Here is a 22,697-nt window from a genome sequence, read left to right on the forward strand (position 1 = left end):
ATCTATTTTAATTTCCCAAGCTGCTTATCTAAGATCCTGCCTTTGTAAGCTGCCATTAGTGACTTTGGCTGTCTTCAAGTTTGCCTTTTAGATGGAAAGGTGGGCCTCCTTCAAACTTTCACAGGCTAACGGCTGTAATTAAGGTAGAAGGCCTTATTTAAATAGTAATTAGCCTTCAGGACTTGAAGTGTAAACAGAATGCGAATTCATTTAGACAGCTAATTAGTCTTCCGGGTTAGAGATCCGAGGATGCCGCCCTTCCTCTTTAGCGATGAGGTATTTGTGTACTCGGGGAGGACAATGTGTTGACTCAGTGGGTAAAATCTTGCAATCTTTTTTGACCCCATAATCTTAACTTTTAGCTCTCTGATAAATGAATTTGAGGACATTGTGAAAACATCACATTCACATGCCACGGCAAAATCATTTTAACACTTGACTTTTTCTTCCTATGGGAGCATAAGGCCTAATTTATTCATGTTATGCCAATGTAAGTCGTGATAGATCCCCTTTCAGATTCAGGAATATCTTGGTTTGGAGGCACATTATGTGGTCACCCTCATCATAATCAAAGATGACACAAAATACAGTAGTTGCTGTAACGAAAGGTGGGGCTGAGGTTGGTTACATGTTCCAGTGACTCCAATGACAGCTGTTAAGATCCTCTCTACTGGGAGGTCCCGTCTTGGCGCAGTGGTTAACAAATCTGACTAGCAACCATGAGGTTGCAGGTTTGATTTCTGGCCTTGTCCAGTGGGTTAGGGATCCAGCATTGCTGTGAGCTGGGGTATAGGTCGCAGATGCGGCTCAGATCCCATGTTGCTGTGGCTGTGGCTGTGGCATAGGCCAGTGGCTACAGCTCTGATTAGACCCCTAGCCTGGGAACCTCCATATGCCACGAGTGTGGCCCTAAAAAGACAAAAACAAAAAAACAAGATCCTCCCTACTTACTGCCATAGAGAAAAGATGGTTCACAACTGATATTGTTAAGTTTAAAAGTCAGTCCCTCTTTTTATTTTATTTTTTTAAAGGACAACTACTCCATTTTTAATTTTGTCATTGCCTTTACCAAATTTCCTGGTCTACAGATGACCCTTGCTCAAAAAAAAAAAAAAAAAAATCGTTGTATTTGTTAACTGCATTATTTCTGGGTTGCTGTGGCTTCTCTGTCCTGTGGATAAGTTGCATGGAAGGCGGGTCTGAAGTTTCTCTTTTTAAAATGTATGTCTTCTTGGGTGCTCCAGCTCATCACACTCTACAGCAGCTGCTCAGGCCTTCTGCTACCCGTCCGTCAACACATGCATCCAAATAGACCTGTATAACCAGTACCTAACACACTAATTCGACGGCTTTTTCATGAATGCAAGGCTGGCACACAGGAGGCATTCACTAATATGTATTGAATGAATAAATGCCAACCACACCTTTGGCTCTGTGCTAGGTGCTACCAGCTAGGTGGTAGCAAGAGGGAAAGGAGAAAAAGCTCTATATAAGATCGGGTGAATTCTGCCCGCAAGGGGGTAACCGTCTCCAAGGGAAAGATGCAAATAAATAACCACAATTGAAAGTAGGTATCGCTAAGTGCCAAAAAAATCTCGGTGAGCAGAGCTTCCTGGGGCTGGAGGGGGGCTGCAGTGGGGCTTGAGGGAGGAGGGGTAGATGTTAGGATTTAGGATTTTCCCCCAGTTCAGGCCCCAGCTTGAGTCCCTGAAAGTAAAAGAGCCCTTCTCCTGCCAGTCGCTGAAACTGTGCACAAGTTATGTTTTGGATGGGGGTAGGGAGCTGGTTAACCACTTTCCCTTTGAGATTGATGACTAATTCAAATGAGCATTAGCTCACTTTGCAAATATGCATATTGCAATACGGCAATATAGAACGCTAAAAGCTACCAAATGATTCATTTTAGTCCCGAAGTTGACATACTGCCAGAGCATTAAAAGAGAAGTGAGTTAAATTTTCTCGATGTCATCCAAAATATAAATAAAAGAAAATCGTCTTCCCGTAAGAAACCTAAAAGGAGGAGGACTTGATCGCAGAGCGGTATTGATACAAAGCACTTAGAACGGACAGAACATGCAGATCTTTATTTTTTACTTTCTCATTTTTCTTTCGTGTATTGTTTGCTCACTGCGAGACAGACCGTTCTGTTACCAATAGGACCCGGGCCTCACCCAAGCCAACCGGCTCTCCAGGATGCGCTCACGGTCTACACCCCGCCCCTTGAACAGGAAAGCAGGGCCCGGGCCACTCGGGGTGTGCTGAGAAGGGCTTAGAGAGGGAAAGTAACAGGAGCTGGCCTTTCGGGCGGCCCGTCCCCCTCCCCCTCCCCCGAGTTTCGCGGGGTGTCCGGCCCCGCCCCCTCTTTTATTCCGAGCGCGCCGCCGGGAGCTGAAACTTTGTAACCGGAGCGCGCTGGCCCAGCGCTCCTCCCCGCCCCGGTGCGGCCAGCGAGGGAGGCGCAGGAGGTGGGACCTGCGGGCGGGAAGGCTGGGGACGCCAGCGCACGCGGAGCAGGGACCCGGCAGAGTTCGCCGCCCAGAGGAGGAGCTGGAGCGGGAGCGGAGTGCGCGGCCCCAGAACCGGAGGCAGCGGTCGGGGCCGGAGGCGCAGAGGAGCGGCGGGGAGCGGCCGGGCCGGGAGGGTCCCGTGTGGAGCCGAGGCCCGGGTGTCTGGGCTCGAAGCCCCTCGTCCCCGCAGCTGCCATCGCCCAGGAGCAGCAGCTGTGCCCGGGGTCCCAGCGGCGGCGGCGGCGAGGGGAGGAGGAGGAGCTGCAGCTGGACGGTGGCAGCTGGAGGAGGAGCCGCGCGGCTGTCCCGTGCGCCAGGGAGAGGGCCGGCCGCTCTGCCGGGGCTGCGCCGCGCTGAGATGCCCCGCTGACCGCGGCCATGCAGCCTTGACCGGGCGCTCGGACTTGGGGACCGGCCGCGGGGCGCGCCCTCCCGGGAAGGGGCAGCGGGTGCGGACAACAGGACTTTACCGCCGACTCCAGCCCCGCTGGGTGCCCAGCCATCCACCATGGAACCCGTGACCAAGTGGAGCCCCAAGCAAGTGGTGGACTGGACGAGAGGTGAGCGGGCCTGGGGGGAGCCCGGCGTCTGCAGCCCCGCGGATCGGGCCGGCGGGGTCGGGGGCGCTCCGTCCCTCCCGCGGGCGAGAAGCTTTGAGAGCGCCGCGCGGTGACAATGTAAACTTCTCCGGAGTGGCCTGTTCGCCCTTAGCTCTTCTCGGGGGTGCGGGTTGTGACAACCCGAGGGAAGCCCGATCTTTAAGCCGGTGGGTGGTGGTGGCCGCTGAAGGGGGGGCTGAGGGTTGGAGTGCGGATGTCGGACGCGGGTGGCCGTCCCTGCGCTGCTTGGGTACCGTCCCCGGCGCCCCGGCTGCCCGTCCTGGAGCGCAGAGGCACAAGGCGCCTTTGTGTGGGTGACTCCCCTCGGACCTCGTAAATGCCGCCAGCCCAGAGCAATTCTCCGGCGTGACGAGGCGGTGGGACAGGTAAAGGGAGACTCCGGCGGCGCGGCGAGCCGCTGTGTTTTTGTTGGAGGAGAGAGGGCTGCTCGGGAGCCAACTCTCCGGCACTCGCGCCGGCGAGGAGCCTTTAGCCAGACTCCCCGGCCCTCGGTGACTTTTGCTCCGGGAAGGCGCCAGTACCCCCCCGCTGGCGCTGCATGTTTAGGCCACGTTTAAACCCTGGGAAGAAGTCTTAACGGTCGGGACGCATTATCCCGAGTTACGCTGTCATCTGGGATGAGGAAAAGCCGTGGGTTGGAGGGGCAGCGGGTGGTGCAGCAGAGGTGGAAGCTTGTGCCCCGCGCTGTCACGCTTGCCTTTTGAGTACCTCCCTAGATTTCGAGGGACAGGTGATGGATATTCCGCAAGCCTCTTTGTACCTTTTTAAGAGAACAGGTCCACCCAAAGTAGTATTTTCGCAGACTCCTCCCCCTCCCCCCTCCCAGCTCAGCATCTCTCTCTTTTCAAGTTACTGTTTTTGTTTTTTTTGTTTTTTCTTTCTTCTATCTGCTCTTCCAGGTGAGGAATGCTGTCCTTTCTCAATAATAATAACTAGAATTCTCTAACGCTTTACCGTTTGCTAAGAGCTCTCTCTCTGTTATTGCCCTTGATCGTCAGTAAGCCTGAGAGGTAGGTAATACTGGTAAGATCAGGTCATCTTTCTAATCGTCTCACCCATGACTGTGGCATAACACACACTGCTCATCTCTACATCTCATCTCTCATGCCTGTACATAAAGACCACGTGGAATGGAACTGCCCAGGTATATGGGATGTGCCAGTGGGGTGTGACTGACCATTTCCTGCCCCTCTGGGAGAAGGGACAGGATATACTCTTTCTGGAGAGGAGGTTTTACCAGGGACCAGGATTTCCTGGGCTCTTACTAAAAAAGACGATGAAAACACCAAATATTTGTACACTGAATAAAGGGTAAACAGCAGTGTCAGTGCTTAATACAAAACATTCACTTAAAAGCTATAAAGACCCAGGTTGTATTTTGAAATGGGGTGTGTTTCTTCCATTCAAGAAACTACTAGAACCCCCTTCTAGGGACTAATCCTGGCTGAGGTGGATGATCCATTTTTCTGTGTGCCCATCACAGAGGCCACCTAAGAAACCGATGGCTTCAACATTTTTCACCTCGAGAGCGGCTCTGTCCAATATGGTAGCCAGTGGCTCTTGGGCCAATGGTCAGAGTTGGGTGCGCTGTAAAATACACACCAGTGTGAGGTCTTGGTGTGAAAAACAGCATCGAAACTATGTCATTAACTTATTACATATTGAAACGGTAGTATTTTGACAGATTGGGTTCAAGAAAATGTATTACTTAAACTTATTACATATTGAAACGGTAGTATTTTGACAGATTGGGTTCAAGAAAATGTATTACTAAAATGACCTTCACCTGTTTAATTTTACCTTCTAAGGTGGCTCCTTCAAAAATTTAAAATGATGCAGGCAGCTCGTTTTTGCTGCTTTCATTAGATTTCTACTGGACAGTAGGGCTCTTGAGTAAAAGAAAGGGTTACAACTTATCATTCTTCCGCTTTCCTGAGCCCCTGCCAGCCTACTTGATAATGTACAACTAGAAAAAAAAAAAAAACAGTAACAGGCACACAGGAAGATTATGAAGTGAGATCTTCACACCCTCAAGATTTGTGGAATTTTTTTTCTTTTCTTTTTTTCTTTTTTCTTTTTTTTTTTTTTGTCCCTCTTGGGGTTGGGAGAGGAGAAGTGTAAATTCACATCCTGTTATGTTTTTTAAGCATTTAAAAGGCAGAGCAGATGAAAATGCTTTTTGTATCCAGTTGCCCTGACTTAGTTATGCCTAGTTGAGGAGATTGCTGACCTGAACGTCTGACCTGAACGTCTGACCTGAAACGGAACTCATGGATGGTTCAGGATCCCCTGGGTCCAGAGCATTGGGTGCTGGCTGATTACGCTACATACCTGTGGCTGGTACACGGCGACTTTATACAAAATGTTTGTGCCCTCTGGGATCCTTAAGGACAGCTTCAGAGAATGACTTGGCTGCTTTCTGTGTTAGAACCTAGAAAAGATACAGGGAGTAAGTGTGCGGCTAACTTGTAGACATGAGGCTGCAGTCTCCCAACTTGCGTGCCACATTACTTGAATATTTCTCATAGTCGTGATATGAAAGTATTGACTTTTTAATGAACTATTGGCTTATGCAAACTTGTTTGCTTATAGGACTATTTTTAGCTCTTTGCTAACCTCTCTACCCAGCCCCATTTTATAAATACATCCTACTGATAAGCAGCTCTCTGAGTAGACGTTGCCACTGGTACTGCATGAGTATGGGTCACAGGGATTAGGAGCCCTGGAGAAAGGCTTCGATTCCAAACCATCTCAATTCAGCCACAAGCTATAGCTTGCTCTCATGTTGATATTATTAAGCAGATGCATACATTAGGAAAAAGGTTGATGTCCACAGAATGAGGTAATTCATCTGGCTCTTATTATAGTTTTTTTGTATTAATCTTTAGCTGTGCCGTCACCCGTCTTATCATAATATTAATGGATCCCTCGTGGACCCATGCATAGGTCTAAGCATTGTACAAGAAGTAGCTCATTTAAAGGTGTAACCATCCACTGAGATAGGAGCTCTTCTTTCCGTTCTGCAGTTGAGGAAACTGAGGCAAGAAAGGCTCAGGACCTTGACCAGAGTCACACAGCTGGGAAGTGACAGAGCAGTGTTTGACCCCAGACAGTCTGGCTTCCTTTCATTCCATCTTCGTAGGAGCTTCTTTCCAGAAGCGCCCCTAGCGGACTCTCAGCATCTTCCCCTCATTGATGAATTCCTGGAATGTGAGTTTTAGATCCTCTGTTAGTGGCTATAACTGGGTATCTGGGTCTTATTCTGCCTGTTCTGTTTATGTCAGCAAAGTTATTTGTAAGCCAAATTCATTCATAGGTCATAGCACCTTGCCTTTCTGATGATTTGGTAAAAGCTTTTGCAAAGCAAATGATCTTTTATGGCACGTATCAGGCAAGAAGAGGGCCAAAGCTGCCTGCAACAAAAAACCGTTATTGATGGATTAACCAAATGAGAGGTTGGAGGTTTTCCTTGTGAAGACCATCTGGAGATATGGAATTTAGGACTTTGTTGGGGGCGCCGTGGTGCTGTCAGGACCGACCCCTTCTGACAGGCTCATTCTGTCATCCTGTTCAGTCATCCTTAGTGGGTGACATTCATCTTTTTACCAAATACCTCCATGCAAAGAGGCTCTTCCACTGCCAGGATCACGTTCCTGTTCCAGGCCAGAGAAAGGAGACCCGGAGAAGATAAAAGGCTGTGGGAGCCAAGTCTTATCCTTCAAAAGGCTCTCCTGGAGGCTCCATCAAGTGACTTGGCTCCCATCTCAGTTGCTACAGTTGTCATGTGACCACCTCATGCTACAAGGGAGGCTGGTCACTGTAGTGCTTTTTTTTTTTTTAAAGTTGGGTATGCGCGCGCGCTCGCGCGCGCACACACACACACACACACACACACACACACACACACACACACACACACACACACACACACACACACACACACACACACACACACTGGGGTTCCCCCGTGGTGTCATTGTTAGAATTCAGTGCTTTTACCACTGGGGCCCGGGTTCAGTCCCTGGTCAGGAAACTGAGATCCCATTTCAAGCTGGAAAAAAAAAAATTGGGTACGTCACAGCCTTGAAAAAAAATTGGAGTTTATTTACACGGAGGTGGGGGAGAATAAACATTGATAAGCAGCCGGTAGTGTCTGACACACGGTAATTCACAAGTCCTGATCCTCAGATCAGTTCTCAAAGTTGGACGCAAGTCACAATTTCCCGTGTCCCTCAAGCCCATGGGTCTGCCCTGTTTTGCACATTGTGTTGTATTTTCATTCCGGTTTTCTCAAATCAAAACCTTAGCTTTTCTGAGGTCTGTGTCTCTAAGCTTGATTTAAGTATTGGAAGTTGCATTGTAAAATACAGCTTCCCAAGGTGTGGGTCTGCTTTCAGGCCATCGGGGGAGTGTCTTCACCAAGGAGGAGCAGTGTCCTGACCGCTTTGTCCCAGCAGCCCTGTCCGGCTGGCCCTCGGTCAGGGATCCATCTGGAATGGGCGGGCTCGCAGTACGTGTGTTGTTGAGCGATCGAGTCTATAAAACCAGCTTTGGGCCCAGAAGACAAGTCTCTCTGGCTGGCTTCTGGTGCTGCCAGGGTGGGTGATGTTTCCCTGTCACCAACTAAGAGCAAAGGAGGTTTTCCTGTTTCAGATGGAGCACGTGAGAGTCTGGGCACCTGCCCGTTCTCTGTCATCTGGCCGTGGCCACGGCTCTTCTCTTGTGATGTCTGTCACCTGTGGGAGGCCAGCACTTCTAAAGGGCCTCGCAGTCTGGTCACGGAGGGGCTGGAGTTAACACAGAGAGTTGGTTCTTGGCCTGGCAACCCCAGGGCTCTGCCTGGTTCCCATAGGCCCCTCCCGCCTCCATCCGTACAGAGGCCAGTTCTTTTTGTAATCCTGATTGCATTTAGGATAAACTTCTCCCTTTAGCCTCTACGGTCGCCGAAAAAGGGACACCCTTTCTCTTGGCAGCTGTTGATCCATCATTTGCCTGTATAAGTTGAGAACTGTTCTCTTTATTTCGCTGTCTGGCTGGTTCTTTTCTATCCCTTGGATGCCAGCCATAGAGTTTTCTTAGTCAGAATAATAGAAAAACATTTGTTGAATATTGATTATGGATCCGGCGCTGTGCTAAGTGCTTTGCTTGGGCTCCCTCGTTTCATCCTCAGAAAACTCAGTGAAGTGTACAACCAGGGTTAGCCTGGACTACAGATGAAGAAGGCAAAGCAGAGAGAAGGAGAGTTTGCTCCGGGAGTCCTGCTGACAAGGGGGGGGAGGCTCCAAACCCTCTCCTCCGTCACTTCATCACTTCCATGGGCCGGTCCAGGCGTTGGAACTTAGAGCCTGGAGTGTGGGCTCTAGAAACAGATCCTGGGTTTCTGTCCCAGTATAGCCTCTGCCTGTGTGATCTTATGTAAGCCTCTCTATAAACTACTGCTCTTTATTTTTATTGCTTCCTCTCCTCTTTTATCCTGTGGCTCCAGGACATAAATTATTCTCTCTGAGCAGCCTGGTCTGTCGTAAGGTTGATTCCTACCATTTGGGGACATCCGTCAGGGCCCTGGAGCTTTCCCTGCCATTTGCCAACCACTCAGAGGACACGCGGTGGGATTTGCAGTTAGAAAGGTTCTTCTTGTTTTTTTGTTTTTTTCTGTGTTGACACTTAAATTCTTCACGTTTCATACTCACAACAATACTCTTGCATCCTATGTGCAAAGTAAACGCTAGGTGTATCTAAAGGTTAATTCTGAAGAGCAAACTCTAAAATATTAGAAAAAGTATCTGAAGGGCTCTATTGATTCATCTTAGGCAAATTTCCTTAAAAAATGCTAAAGAAGCAGAATTCCCACTGCAGCTCAGCAGATTAGGAACCCTACTGGTATCCCTGAGAATGCGGGTTCGATCCCTAGCCTCACTCAGTGGGTTAAGGATCCAGCATAGGTCACAGATGCTGCTAGGATCCCAGGTTGCTGTGGCTATGATGCAGACTGGCAGCTATAGCTACAGTTTGAACCTGAGTCCAGGAACTTCCATATGCTGGAGGTTCGGCCCTAAAAAGGAGAAAAAAAAAATGCCACGAAGCAGTAATAATAAAGTGACAAGAGACATACAGATGCCCACCGAGTAAATGAAAAGATGCTCAACATCTTTTATCAGGGGAAGATTCTTGGTCAGCTGAGTGAAAGATGACTCTTAACAATATCACAAGCCTTCTTTGGGTGAATCAATTAATACCATATTTTCTTAACTTTTTTTCTGTAGTAACTGGACTTCCAGGGACCATGGTATTAAAACTGGCTCTTGCTTTGGACTGTTGACCCCTGTCTGGCACCTGATCCAGGACGAGTGGCACCTGCATCACCCCGGAGCTTGTTAGAGATGCAGAAGCACAAGCCTGCCAGTTCAGAATCTGCATTTTAACAAGATCCCCTGGGTGACCCATGTGCTCTTTGAGCTTGAGAAGCTCTGCTCTAGCGTGAAGCTGCAAACTCCTTTTCACACTTCGCTGGGAGGGCCTGCTGTCTGATCTGACATGGGCTCCATCTATTTTATTAAAGTTTCCCGATGACAACACTTGAGGATGCTTGGCTTGGCCTCTAATTAAAGCAGAAAAGCAATCTTCGGGTGTGTGCTTTTGTTTATAAGCGCCGCCTAGCAACAGCCTCAGGTAATTCTCAGCAAACTAAATGAGACATTTCCCCTGAGCTCGCTTCCATATTTCTTGGGACTTTGGCGTTCTCATCACAACCCTTTTTTTTTAAAGACAAGTAAAAAAAGAAAAGCCTTTTTTTTTTTTTTTTTTTTTTTAAGGAGAAGGGAGTCATGGGGTGGTCAGTGGGCTGTGTGGTTGAAGTGTGTTCCCAGGATTCTCAGGTGGACTTCGGAGGTTGAGATGGGCTTTTGGCCGGTCACACGGTCCTCTAGTCTGTGACTGCACTGGGTTCACCACACTTGGCTGATTTTAGGGGGAGATTCATTGTTGCAGCAAAACAATACTGACTATCATTTCAGGGCAATTTCTCAGAATTTGGACCTGTGTGCTGAGCCGAGGCCAGGTGCCTGAGTTGTGTGTCGGTGGAGATCCAGGAGGCCCCCACCTCTCCTTGCTCACGCCTCACCTGCACGCCTCCCTTTTTTGCGCCCAGCCTCGGAGTCTCTCTTTTTTGTCTTGCTGCTTCCGTGTCACCACCTTACCATTTGACCATCCCAGCCTGGTGTGTTCTAGTTCTGGGACATCTGTGTTCTCACCTCCGTTTCCTCTTGACTCTCATTTCGCGAGATTTCTGGAGTTTTCACCCCGGGCTTAGCCATGAGCTGGGCTTTAAAGTGAGTTCCGTCTTGGTTCTCCTTTGGCATTTTCACGAGGTGGAGAGGCACGTGGTGCAGAGGAGGAAGCAGAGGAGGAAATCAGGGCTTTTGGAGGTAGGATGAGCTGTCCAAAGTCAGAAGGCCTGGGGTTGGGACCCGACCCACCAGGCCTTCTGTTCTCTTGTTCTTGTTCTGTGCAGCCCCTGGTTCCCTCCCTAGTCAGGTTGTGTTTTTTGTTCTCTCTTAACGGACAAGTGTGGGGAGGGGCCTCTTCAAAGAACTTCTGACTTTTGTGTTTCCTGATTAGTTAGTCTTTCAGGATGTACACTCCTAGGCTGCATTCCTTGTCTGTCTTTTCTTTTTTAAAGAAGTTACACAGCTTAATCAATACCCTACATATTTTGGACCTGACCTTTTAGCATTTGAGACATTTCTTGCCAGTTACTTATTTTTATTGTCGTGTGTTGACGGTGCTGTATTGTTTAAGAATGCACTCAGGGACTTCCCGTGTGGCTCACCACATAACTACTCAGTGTTGCTTCTCCAGTGGCTGTGGCTCGACCCCTCGCCTGGGAACTTCCATATGCCGCAGGTGCGGCCACTTGTTAAAAAAAAAAAGAGAGAGAGAGAGAGAATGTACTTCAGGGAGTTCCCAACATGACTCAGTAGGTTAAGGACCTAGTGTTGTCTCCTTGAGGAGGTGGGTTCAATCTCTGGCCTCAATCAGTGGGTTAGGGATCCGGCATTGCCAAAAGATGTGGCATAGGTTGCAGCTATGGCTGTAAAAAGAAAAAAAAATAGAGAAAAAAGAATGTACCTCAATAATGGAATAAATTATTTCTCTTTTTAACTTTCTCTCTTTTTTTTTTTTTTTTTTGGCCATGCCCACGGCATGCAGAAGTTTCTGGCCCAGGACCAAACCCACTCCAGGGAAGCGACAACTCCAGACTCTTAGCCAATTGCCTCCTCTTTTAACCAGGAACTCCTCTTTTTGACTGTCTTAATCTCATTTTTATTTTGCGTGTCATATGGCAGATTTCATGTCTGATACAGTTAACATTTCTATTGGGAGACTCACCCACACACACATGCATACATATGACATAAATTTAACTTTCTTAAACAACCCCTGTGATCTCTGTGGCTTCATTTCCTGCTTGCCTTTGATTCTTCACACCATTTTTATTTTTAACTGCTGTGGGAGCGTTCGGGCGTGGTGAATAATACACAGGCTTTGGAATAAAACAGAGCTGCATTCGGCTTCTGTATTTGACACTAACTGATTTGAAAACTTGGGTAGGTATCTTCACCTCCCCAAGCCTGCCTCAGTTTTGTCATCTCTGCAATGGGACTGATAATTAACTCACAGTGTTTTTTGTTGGAATTAAAAGAGGTAATGAAGGCAGAGCATTTTTCTTAATGCCTAGGATTGACGTGTTCCCAAATTTATTATCAATTTAATACCTCCAAGCTGATATGTCCTGTAATTGGATTATCGTTGCTTAGCTATTTAATACTGCTGTGGCTGATAGTCACCTTTCACGTGTTTCCTAATGATTTAGGACGGTTCCATCCTCCTCTGTCTTGGGGGACAGGTGGTGAGTTAAATGAACTCTGTCTTTTCCTTGTTTCCTTGGCTCTTTCCCATCACTTCCTTTGGGAACTTTGTGTGTCCGGGCGGGTGGTGGTGCCATGGAAGCATTTAGTAGCAGCTCTCTTGGAGAGAACTTGGGAGAAACACTTGCCTTGATGACAGATTCCAGCCTGTAGTAAACAGAGTTTCATCCATTCACCAAATGACTAACAAATGGTTACAGAGGACATGCTAAGTTCCAGGTATTATTCTAGGTGCCAGGGTCCAGCTGGGTCCCTGCTTTCATATGCTCGATGGGGGGTGACAAGGAATAGTATCCACCACCATGACCCGACCTCAGAATAGGGGAACAAGAAAATATCCACGCGTGGCAAGCACCAAGAAGGAAGTAAAACAGAGAGAGGAAGGCCAGTGGGCAGGGGACTTCTTTGGATGGTGTCTTTGGGGAAGCCTCTCTGAAAAGCGGACCCTGGGGTCCGAGTGACAGGAAGGAACCAGCAGTTGGAAAAGGCAGGGGAACAGCTAGTGCAAAGGCCCTGAGGTGCAAATGAGCTTGGAGTGCATGAGAAAAGGAAGTGCAGTGGTGTCCTGCAGACCAAGAGCCATGGGGCTGTGGTGGGTGGCAGGGGGGTGAGAGACCAGTAGCCAGACCATGTAAGGTCTTCAGAGTCTCAGACAGGCATTTGCAGTATTTTCTGGTTGATTGAGAAAGCGGGGCGCGGGGGGGGGGAGTGACATGATCTGATTTGGATTCTTGGGGCAGACATGAGTTCAGGGAGGCCAGCAGGAAGGCAGTGCTGTGTCCTGGAGGTGATGCTACCTTGGATGACGGTCTTGGTGGCTCCCGCATTTGCGAAGCCAAGTTGGCGGTAGAGTTGGTTTACTGATAGCTGCGCATCCGGTACGCTCACAATTTTATCTGAAGGTGGGATGCGGATTTATTTTTTCCTTTCTCTACCCGGGTTAAGGGCTCGCCCTGCCCTCCCCTCATCCTGATTACTCTCGTCTTTGAAAAGAGAGGGCGCAATCTGTCTTTCTGCATTCACATGCTTTGTTCACGTCATTGTTCTCTTGTGGCGAGTTTTGCTGGGAGCTACGGTTTCTGAAGCTGTGTATTCATCTATGAATAGGGTTTTTGTGAAAGTGGACTTAGCCTCGTTTGTTTTCTTTGACATCAAATGGCTGATCGACCAGTTTTTAACCTGGGACCAGAAGGGCAGATGCAGTTGTGTTTATTAGAGTGAGACAGTTCCTTCGAACGCGGATCAGCAGGTTGTAAAAATTAGAAGGCTTTTGATGTGAAAACTGGGAAACTAGTCGAGTCAAAGGAACTGGCTCATAGATCTAATTTAAAATATTTTTTCCATGGATACACTGTCCTAATTTCCCTTTAGAAAACAGAGTCAGCATAGTTTTGGTTGAATAGATGGTATTTTAAGAAATTTTCAACAGGGTCAGAGTAAGTGGGAGAGACTTGAAAGTCGGTAGGTTTATATTAGAATAATCTAGAAAAAAAAAATAGAATGATCTAGAGGCTTACCACACACACCTAATGTCACCCCCCCCCCCTTTTCAGAAGAGTATTCTTAGGAGTTCCCCTTGTGGCGCAATGGAAGTGAATCCGACCAGGAACCATGAGGTTGCAGGTTCAATCCCTGGCCTCACTCAGTGGCTTAGGAATCTGTTGATGCTGTGAGCTGTGGTGTAGGTCTCAGACTTGGCTTGGATCTGGTGTTGCTGTGGCTGTGGTGTATGCCAGCGGCTGCAGCTCTTATGCGACCCCTAGCCTGGGAACCTCCATATGCCACAGGAGCGGCCCTTAAAAAAAAAAAAAGGAGGGTGCTCTCAGATCTATTAGAGGAAAACCCCTACGTGTCATCTATCAGAAAAGGCAGTGATTATCATCATCTGAATCATGCTTTCCTGAGGAAAGCCTTTTAGCGAAAGGAAACATTCTATTTCCTATTTTCAGAAATTTGCAGCAGAGGGGAAATTCAGTGCTTTGGGGTTTAGGAGTGGAAGTGTGTGTGGACGTGTGTTTATGTGTCTCTAACCTGTGTTAATTGAACAGATTTTCCTGTTCTCAGAATACTTTTAACTTATCCAGTGAGAGAGAGAATCAAGTCAAAAACTTATCTGGAGTATATGACCTTTGAAATAAGAAAACTCGCTTCATGTGTAGAGTGGACCCCAGGTCACGTAGCACCTGTCCATGTTGTCAGTGCCGCCTTCCCACGGATCCAGCGGAACCTTAAACTAACCACGGGCAGATGGCACAACTGTGAGCAGGGTTAATGGAGACGGCTGTCTAGACTAAAGCGTAAAGTTGTCGGTAATAAGTATGAAATAAAAAACACAAATAGGACCTTGACAGTAAGATGTCTAGAGACGGAGGGTATGAAGGGGTTTGGTTATAAGCTCGCCTAGGCCAAGTTGAAGACTCTCATCTAGAGCTGATCTGTAAAGAAAGACTCTTTTGTCTTTTTTAGGGCCACACCCGCGGCATATGGAGGTTCCCAGACCAGAGGTCTAATCAGAGCTGTAGCCGCTGGCCTACACCACAGCCACAGCCACACAGGACCCGAGCCCCGTGTCTGCATCCTACACCACAGCTCACGGCAGCGTCGGATCCTTAACCCACTGAGCGAGGCCAGGGATCGAACCGGCAACCTCATGGTTCCTAGTCGGATTCATTTCCGCTGTGCCACGACGGGAACTCCCAAGAATGACTCTTTTGGAGGTAGAGAAACTCCATTCTTACTTGGCACCATCTAATCGGGATACTTAAAGAGCACTTACAAATATATGACCATTGTCCCAGACTCCTGACGTTTTAAAGCTGAGATTTTTTTTTCCAAGAAACCCTTTCCCAGCCACGTACATGTGGTGCCTCTCAACATCTTGTCACCATTGTTTTTGAACTTCCTTTTTCAACACCAGCATCACCTGGGAACTTGGACATGTAAATTTCCAGGCTGCATCCCAGACACACAGAAGCAGACGCTCTGGGGATGGGATGCAAGGTGCTGCATTTTCACGGGTCCCTCAATGATTCTGAGAACCACTGATCTGTACCACTCCTGTGCAGCCTACAAAAATAGATGATGTTACTTTTCCCCTTTTTTTGGCCACTCCTGCGGCATGTGGAAGTTCCTGGGCCAGTGATTGAACCCGTAACCCAAGCCGCTGCAGTGACAATACCTGATCCTTCACCTAAGAACACATTTGTATGGTTGATGTCAGAGAATGTTTTGCCTTACTACTCAGCCATAAAAAGAACAAAATAATGCCATTTGCAGCAACAGGGATGGAACTAGAGACTCTAATACTAAGTGAAGTAAGTCAGAAAGAGAAAGACAAATACCATATGATATCACTTATATCTGGAGTCTAATATACAGCACAGATGAACCTTTCCACAGAAAAGAAAATCATGGACTTGGAGACTTGTGGTTGCCAAGGGGGAGGGGGCAGGGAGTGGGATGGACTGGGAATATGGGGTTAATAGATGCAAACTATTGCCTTTGGAATGGATAAGCAATGAGATCCTGCTGTGTAGCACAGGGAACTATATCTGGTCACTAGTAATGGAACATGATGGAGGATAATGTGAGAAAAAGAATGTATATATATGTATGTCTGGTCACTTTGCTGTATGGCAGAAATTGACAGCATTATAAATCAGCTGTAATAATAATAATAATAAAAGATACATTTGATCCCAGAACCTGACCTCTCACCTATCTGCTCTCAGGACCTAAGTTTGTCCTGGTAAGAAGTTTTGAGGACAAGAGGAAGACATAACTGTTACGTTATGAACAGTGTGATTTGAATGTAATCTGTAATTTTACCACTTGATAAAAATAATTTTAGAGAATACAGTATCTATTTCTTTTTTATTTTTATTTATTTATTTTTTAATTAAAAAAAAATTTTTTTTTGGTCTTTTTGCCTTTACTAGGGCCGCACCTGCAGCACATGGAGGTTCCTAGACTAGAGGTCTAATCGGAGCTGTAGCCGCCGGCCTACACCGCAGCCACAGCAATGCAATGCAGGATCCAAGCCGTGTCTGCGACCTACACTGCAGCTTGTGGCAATGCCGGGTCCTTAACCTACTGAGCGAGGCCAGGGATTGAACCTGCAACCTGCAATCCTAGTCAGATTCGATAACCACTGAGCCACGACGGGAACTCCTCTTTTTTCTTTTTAAATATTGGATTGGGCTACTGTAAACAGAAAAAGATGGATTGTAAAATTTAATAGGGATTATGTACTTTTGGGTAGTCAGTGTTTTTAAGTTCTAATAATGTCATAAGTTACATTTCTGAGATTCTTTCTGTGAGCATATATTTACGAAGGCTAGAAGGAAGCATATTCCAGTGCCTGCATTGGTTTTCTACGGATGATGGAACTAGAGGTGGTTTTGTTCTTGTTTGTGTGTACTAGGGTAATCAGATGATTTTTTTTCCTGTATTCAGAGCCACAGCTCCTTTCTATTTGACCTTGTTCTCAGGGCCCTGGGGACCCAGAAAAGCTGCCAAGGGCAACATGGGAGACAATGTGGCACTCACTTTTCTGTCTTTCTGTCCAGGATCTCAACCCTTTAAGTCCTGGCAGCCTTAGTGGCTCTCTCTTACCTTCCAACTGCTGCCTCATCTTTTAAATTTCTCCTTTTGTCTTATGGGTTGGTTTGATACGTGCTGATCCAGCACAGCCAGGTGTATTCAGCCATGTTGTTTGAATGCAAGACTTGGGGTGTTGGCGCTCAGATTTTAGTGGCCATGAGAGTCAATAATCAGGACCATAGCGTTCCCGGCCCCAGTTCCCAGAGAGTCTGCAGCCTCCGGTGTAGGTATGGGGGGTGGGGGCTGGGAGCTTGGTGTTTCGCATGCAGCCCATGAGTGTTTTTCAGCCCAAGAACCACAGTTTGAGAGTCCCTAACTTAGGCCATTAGTGAATCATACAGGGTTTGAAAGGAGGCCCGTAGTTGGCATGGGGAGGAGTGATTGGAATATGAGAAACCAGCTCTGGGGGGCATGTGGGGTGGTGTCTAGGGGAATGTTGAAGAGGCCTGAGTGAGAGCAGGGGCCTTGAGGAAGAGAGGGAAGGGCTGCTGGAGAGGCACCGTGCGGAGCAGTCTGGAAGCCTTGGCAGGGGATGCATGGGAGAGTGGAGAGAAGGGGCCATTTGTGCCTCAGTACCTTGGCATGGTTACACCGTGGAAGTGTGTTGAATTCTGGGAGGAGCTGCTTTTTGGGTTTGAGAGTGAGCACAGCTTACGGCTACCAACCCCCAACGCGGTTCTAGTTTGTAGAGGAGACATCTCACATGGTACCGGCTTCTTGCATGATTCACATGCTGAAGAAAACACAGTGCCCGCGCTCGCTGGCTTGCTGCAGTGCCCTGACATTGTCTCATGTTTAATGAGGTGTAAATATCATGCAGCTTGGCACATGAAATGTGTTAAAATAGGAGGGTGTTAGCTGGCATTGAGGCCCTCCAACTTGAGTGTGAAATGATGCAATATACATGAAAATGACACCCGGAATTATTTCTGTGCGGCGCTGCGGTTCAAGACGTAGAGCATAAAGTGGAGAAGACGCGGGTCCTACAGGACAGTGTGTCAACAGAGATATTAAGATCAGTGCTGATAAATGGAGAAGGCATCTTAGAGTAGTCCCTGAGGTCCTGTCCAGTGCTTGGTGAGCTTAGCCACGCTGGCTGCACCTGCCGTGCGGGTCAGGGGGCCTGTGCCCTGAGATTAGTGCCTCCTTTGGGGTGCACCAGCCAGCAGAGGGCCAAGGGCATGGGGCCTTCCAGGGCCTGGCGCTCAAGGCAGGGATGGCAGGCCAGCCCTCCGCAGATGTGACATGGTCCATTTTCTCATCGCCATTGACCCAACCATTTGAAGTAGATGTGATTTCTTCTGTGAATTTCCTCAGCTAACATGAAGAGATTCTTTATTGCACAGCATCAGCTGTAAAGTGGCAGGTGATTTTTCTTAGAACAATTTCCCCAATGTTCTGCATGGCTGATATTTCTATGAACGTTTACTCATTCCTTATCCATGATATTTAAATTGGTCCTAACTCCGCTACCTGCTACTTCTGAAGTGATACTGCTTGTCTTCCATGTTAATTCTAGAGGTGAGGTCTTGGGTGAAGTAGTGTCCCTAGGCCAGTTAGGAGAAATATAACTCTAACTCTTTGCATTTAACTTTTGGTCTGTTAACTAGGGTGCCCTGTGAACTGGCACTTCCACCAAGTCTGGTGAGGGTTGCTAGGCACTAGGCATTCATTCAAAGGTATTTATCGAGTACCCACCTCTGCCAAAGGCTGAAGACACAGCAGTGGATAGAAGAGATGGTAATTCCTGTCTTCCTGGAGCTGATTTTCAAGGAGGGGGAGCAGACAATACGTCAAATTCATAGCACATGGATGTGGTGTATGCTGTGGGCAAGGGCCACAGGTGGGTGTAGGAAGGTTGTGGGGGTGCAGTGTTAACAAGGGAGGCTGGGGAACACTGTCTGAGCATGTGACTAACAGGGGGAAGAATGTTCTTGGCAGGGAGTTCCCTGGTGGTTCAGTGGGTTAAGAACCTTGTGATATCATTGCTGTGGCTCAGGAACTTCTACATGCCACAGGCACAGCAAAACAAAACAAAACAAAACAAAAAACAGTTCTTGCAGAGCAAATGCCCTAAGACAGGCCACTGCCTACCACATGGAAGGAGCGGGAGGCCAGCTGCAGCAGAGTGAGCTAAGGGAAAAGCAGCTGCAACAGAGTGAGCTAAGGGAAAAGCAGCTGAAACAGAGTGAGCCAAGGGAAGAGCAGCGGGAACAGAGTGAGCCAAGGGAAGAGCAGTGGGAAATGAGATCAGAGGAAAGGGGGGGCCAGATGGTTCAGAGCCTTAGGGATCTTATATGTGTTGGGGCTTTAATTTGGCGTTTTGGAAGCCATTGGAGGATTTTTGAGCCAAGGAGTGATGTCACATTTACATTTTAGGATGACAGTGATTGCTGTGTTGAGTAGACCGAAGTGAGCAAGGGCAGAGTCAGGGAGCCCGTTAAGACACCGTGTGGCAGTAATCATTGGAAAGATGACACTTGGACCAGGTGGCAGCTGTGGCCACCATGAGAGGTGGCCGTGTTCTGGGTGTTCTGCAAGCCAGTGGGATTTGCCAAGAGATTGGGTGGAGGTGTGAGAGGATACCCATAACATCATTGGTCGGGGGACTTGGAAGGATAGCCTCGCCACCTAAGGGTGCTGGAGGAGATGGTTAAGGGGATATTTGGATTTTCAACATCCAGTGCTTGTTAGCTCCCCGAGTGAAGGAGGTGGTTGGACGTGTATGTCTGGATGAACGGCGGAGGTCGAGACTACATAGAAATTTGGTGGCCACTGGGATATGAAATCTCCGAGGCTGAATGGTACCACCCAAGGGGTTGGCACAGGGAGACAAGAGACAAGGAGAGAGCTGGGGTGTTCCCACCTTTACAAGGCTGAGGGTGGAGCAACCAACAAGTTGCTGCCGGTAGTAGAGGGAGACCTGGGGGAGGGTGGTGTCTGGGGGCCCGTGAGGAAGGAGTGTCACCTGGGCCCGATACTGCTGACGGGCCAATAAGGGGACACTGAGAACGTTTGGTGTGTGGCGGACACCGCTGAGTTGGAAAGCTAGTTCTGGTGTGTGGATGGGTGCAAAAGTCTGGGTAAATTCAAGACCAGATGGAGAACCGGCATGGGAGCCCCAAAGGGCACCCAGTGTTAAGACATCTTCCGAAGTGAATGCAGCACCATTTTATTCTTGGGCTACTTAAGCTCTACATTTATTTTATTTTCCTCCTTTAGAAACTGTGACCATCTTTTGGAATAGACGACTGTTTGGTAACTAGATAGTTGATGAGTTGGGACATGTTACGCCCTCCGTGAACTGGGTAACCGTACACCGTAGATTATGCAGCCTCTTGCTTTAAGAGTAACAAAGCTATTCATTCACTGAATGACTGTGTGCCAGTGGCTTCTAGAGAGAAGAGTCCACAGAAATTCTCTCTTTATGCCATTCCTCCCCCCCCCCCGTTTTTCTTTTTTGAAATGAAAATTTAGAAATGAGAGGAAATCGCTCTCTACCTGAGTTCTTTGCTATTCCATAGCTTGCCCGTTTCGGCAGAAAAGATTTGTTATGGACTGATCCAGAAACTTGGAAGAATCCCTTGTTGCTGATGATTTACCTTCATGTATTGTAAGATTTAGCTGAAATAGTCCAAATGCTGCGAAATCACGTGTACACAGTGTCTGTTTCAGCCCACAGGTAGAAGCGGTTTGTTAGCAGGAGAATTGGTACAAATAGAGATAAACCAGTCAACTTTGAATATAAGTCTGGAATTCCTTCTGTGACACAGTGGGATTGGCAGTATCTTGGGAGCACTGGGAAGGTTTGATCCCCCGCCCGACTCGGCACAGTGTGTTAAGGATCACCGCTTAGGTCGCAACTGCAGCTTGGATTTGATGCCTGTCCCAGGGAACTTCATGTGCTGCAGGGTGGCCAAAAAAAAAAAAAAAAAAAAAAGAAAAAAGAAAAAAAAATATGTCATCAAAGATTTATTGAGCACTGTCATGTGTAGTGTCTCTGCTAGGTGCAGTGAACTGGACAGGGTCCCTGTGTCTTCGGCACCTTCCATGGAGTGGAGACACGGCCAAGCCTGCAGGCTCTTAAGCTACAGGGCTCCCTAGGCGTGCAGAGGAGTCCTTCACTTGGATTGGAATGGGCGCAACTGGAGGACTTCTTGGAAGAAGCCATATCTAAATCTAGACCTGTAGGATGAGCAGGGGCTCAGCCAGGCCCAGAGAAGGGGAAAGAAGAGATTTGGGGGAAAACTGGGTGGCAAGGGAGACGTGGCGTTTATCCTCCACTGAAGGAACTTGATTGTGCTGGGCACGTGTGAGCTGGGGTGGTGTGTGAGGAGGGGGTGCTTCCCCAGAGCCTTGTTGATGCCTCTGAGCAGGTGGAAACCAATGGAGGACCTCATGTTCCTTGAGTGTGTGTATGTACATACATAATACATGTATAAGTATCTGTATCTCTTCATCTCTGTCTGCACTCACACATGGACCTGTAACTACACATATATGTGTATGTATTTGATTCAGGATTCTATTAGGGAGGCACTTGCCGCTCTGTTATAGAACGTGGCATTATCCTGGGCTTTGGACCTGCAGTGAACTGGTCACACTCTGCTCTAGGGGAAGCCCTTGAATCTCAAGGAGAAATACCAGTTAAACACTGTGTGCAAAAATTACCCCCACTTCCTGGGTATTTATTTCCTTTGATCTGTGAAATGTGAAATTGACCAGGCTTTTTTTTTTTTTTTTTTTAAATAGCATAAGGAAACATAAAAACTCTGCATTAAAAAAAAGAGGGAACTGGGAGTTCCCCTTGTGACTAGTATCTTTGAGGATGCCTGCTTGATCCCTGGCCTTGCTCAGTGGGGTAAGGATCCAGCACTGCCGTGAGCTGCTCGCAGAGGGCACAGATGCGGCTTGGATCCTGTGTTGCGGTGGTGTAGGCAGGCAGCTGTAGCTCTGATTCGACCCCTAACCTGGGAACCTCTGTATGCCATGGGTTTGGCCCTAAAAAGACCAAAAAAAAAAAAAAAGAATAAAAAAGAAAAAGGAACTGGAAAAAAAAGAGAACGAGAAGAAACTACTAACATGTTAACTTGAGTAAAAAAAGAAGGTTTTGGGCCTCTGACAGGTGGGAGAGGAGAGAAGCTGGTGAGGACTGAGAAAGGAGCCTGCAGAGGAGGTGGCCCAGCGCAGGGTCGTGAGCGTGAGGGGCGTGGCCTGGAGGTCACACCTTGATTGGGGGTGTTCAGCGCCTTATCACCTGGGCTCTGCTGCCCATGGCTGATTAATGATTAATGAGCGTTTCTAGCTCAGCACATAATAAAACCTTTGTGTGTTCAGAATCTTCACTCCGGTGGGTGAGCCAAAGCCATAACAGAGCCTTAGGAATTTGTGCTTTAGAAGTGATCCAAAATACCACCCAAGGGTTTGGAAGTCCCTCCACCCCGGCACCTCCAGAAGGATGGCAGAGCATGGACGAAACACTGCTGCCCTCGCTCCCATTTCCACCTGTAGCATGGTGCCATTTATACCTAAATCTTAAAAACACATACTGTGAACATGTCAGACCCAGGTCCGGATGAATCATACTGGCTCTACCAGACCCAGAAGCAGCCGCCTGGGTATTCATTTCCGAGGTCCTGAACCTTGGCAGAACACATAGATTATACTTAAAGCTAATGGGGTTTGATTATGGTAGGATGAAAAAAAAAAACAAATGAGGCCCCACCTCTGCAGGGTGTGGCTGCCCTTTCTCTTGCTCTGCATTGTTTCCCAGCCTGTGGTGGGTGGTTGACAGGCCACATCATTCCCGGGTTAAACATGTACTCAGTTCTGGGAAAGCTTCCACCTTCAACAGTCTGCAATAATTCAAGGGAATGTGGTTTTCAAAATAATTTAACAAGGTAAAATTTTAGTTTTTAATAGGAAAAAAAACCCAACAGCAGCCAGTTTTTCAGCTTCTATCTGCCCTCACCTTCCCCATGATTTCTGAGGCTGTGGTCCTCTTCGAGGACGTGTATAGCTATGACTAGTCAGTTTAACAT

General features: G+C 47.8%; 1 protein-coding gene across 1 annotated transcript in view; it reads left to right on the plus strand.

The window, feature by feature from the left end:
- The first annotated feature begins 2,419 nt into the window (after positions 1-2,419).
- Positions 2,420-22,697, plus strand: part of CNKSR3 (CNKSR family member 3) — a 99,001-nt gene continuing 78,723 nt past the window's right edge. Inside the window, exon 1 of the mRNA XM_047769877.1 lies at positions 2,420-3,067. Within this exon, the coding sequence (XP_047625833.1) occupies positions 3,016-3,067 (52 nt within the window). The 5' untranslated portion in view covers positions 2,420-3,015. The remainder of the gene's footprint in view (positions 3,068-22,697) is intronic.

The sequence above is a fragment of the Phacochoerus africanus genome, chromosome 2 (assembly GCF_016906955.1).
Source record: "Phacochoerus africanus isolate WHEZ1 chromosome 2, ROS_Pafr_v1, whole genome shotgun sequence".
Taxonomy (NCBI): Eukaryota; Metazoa; Chordata; class Mammalia; order Artiodactyla; family Suidae; genus Phacochoerus; species Phacochoerus africanus.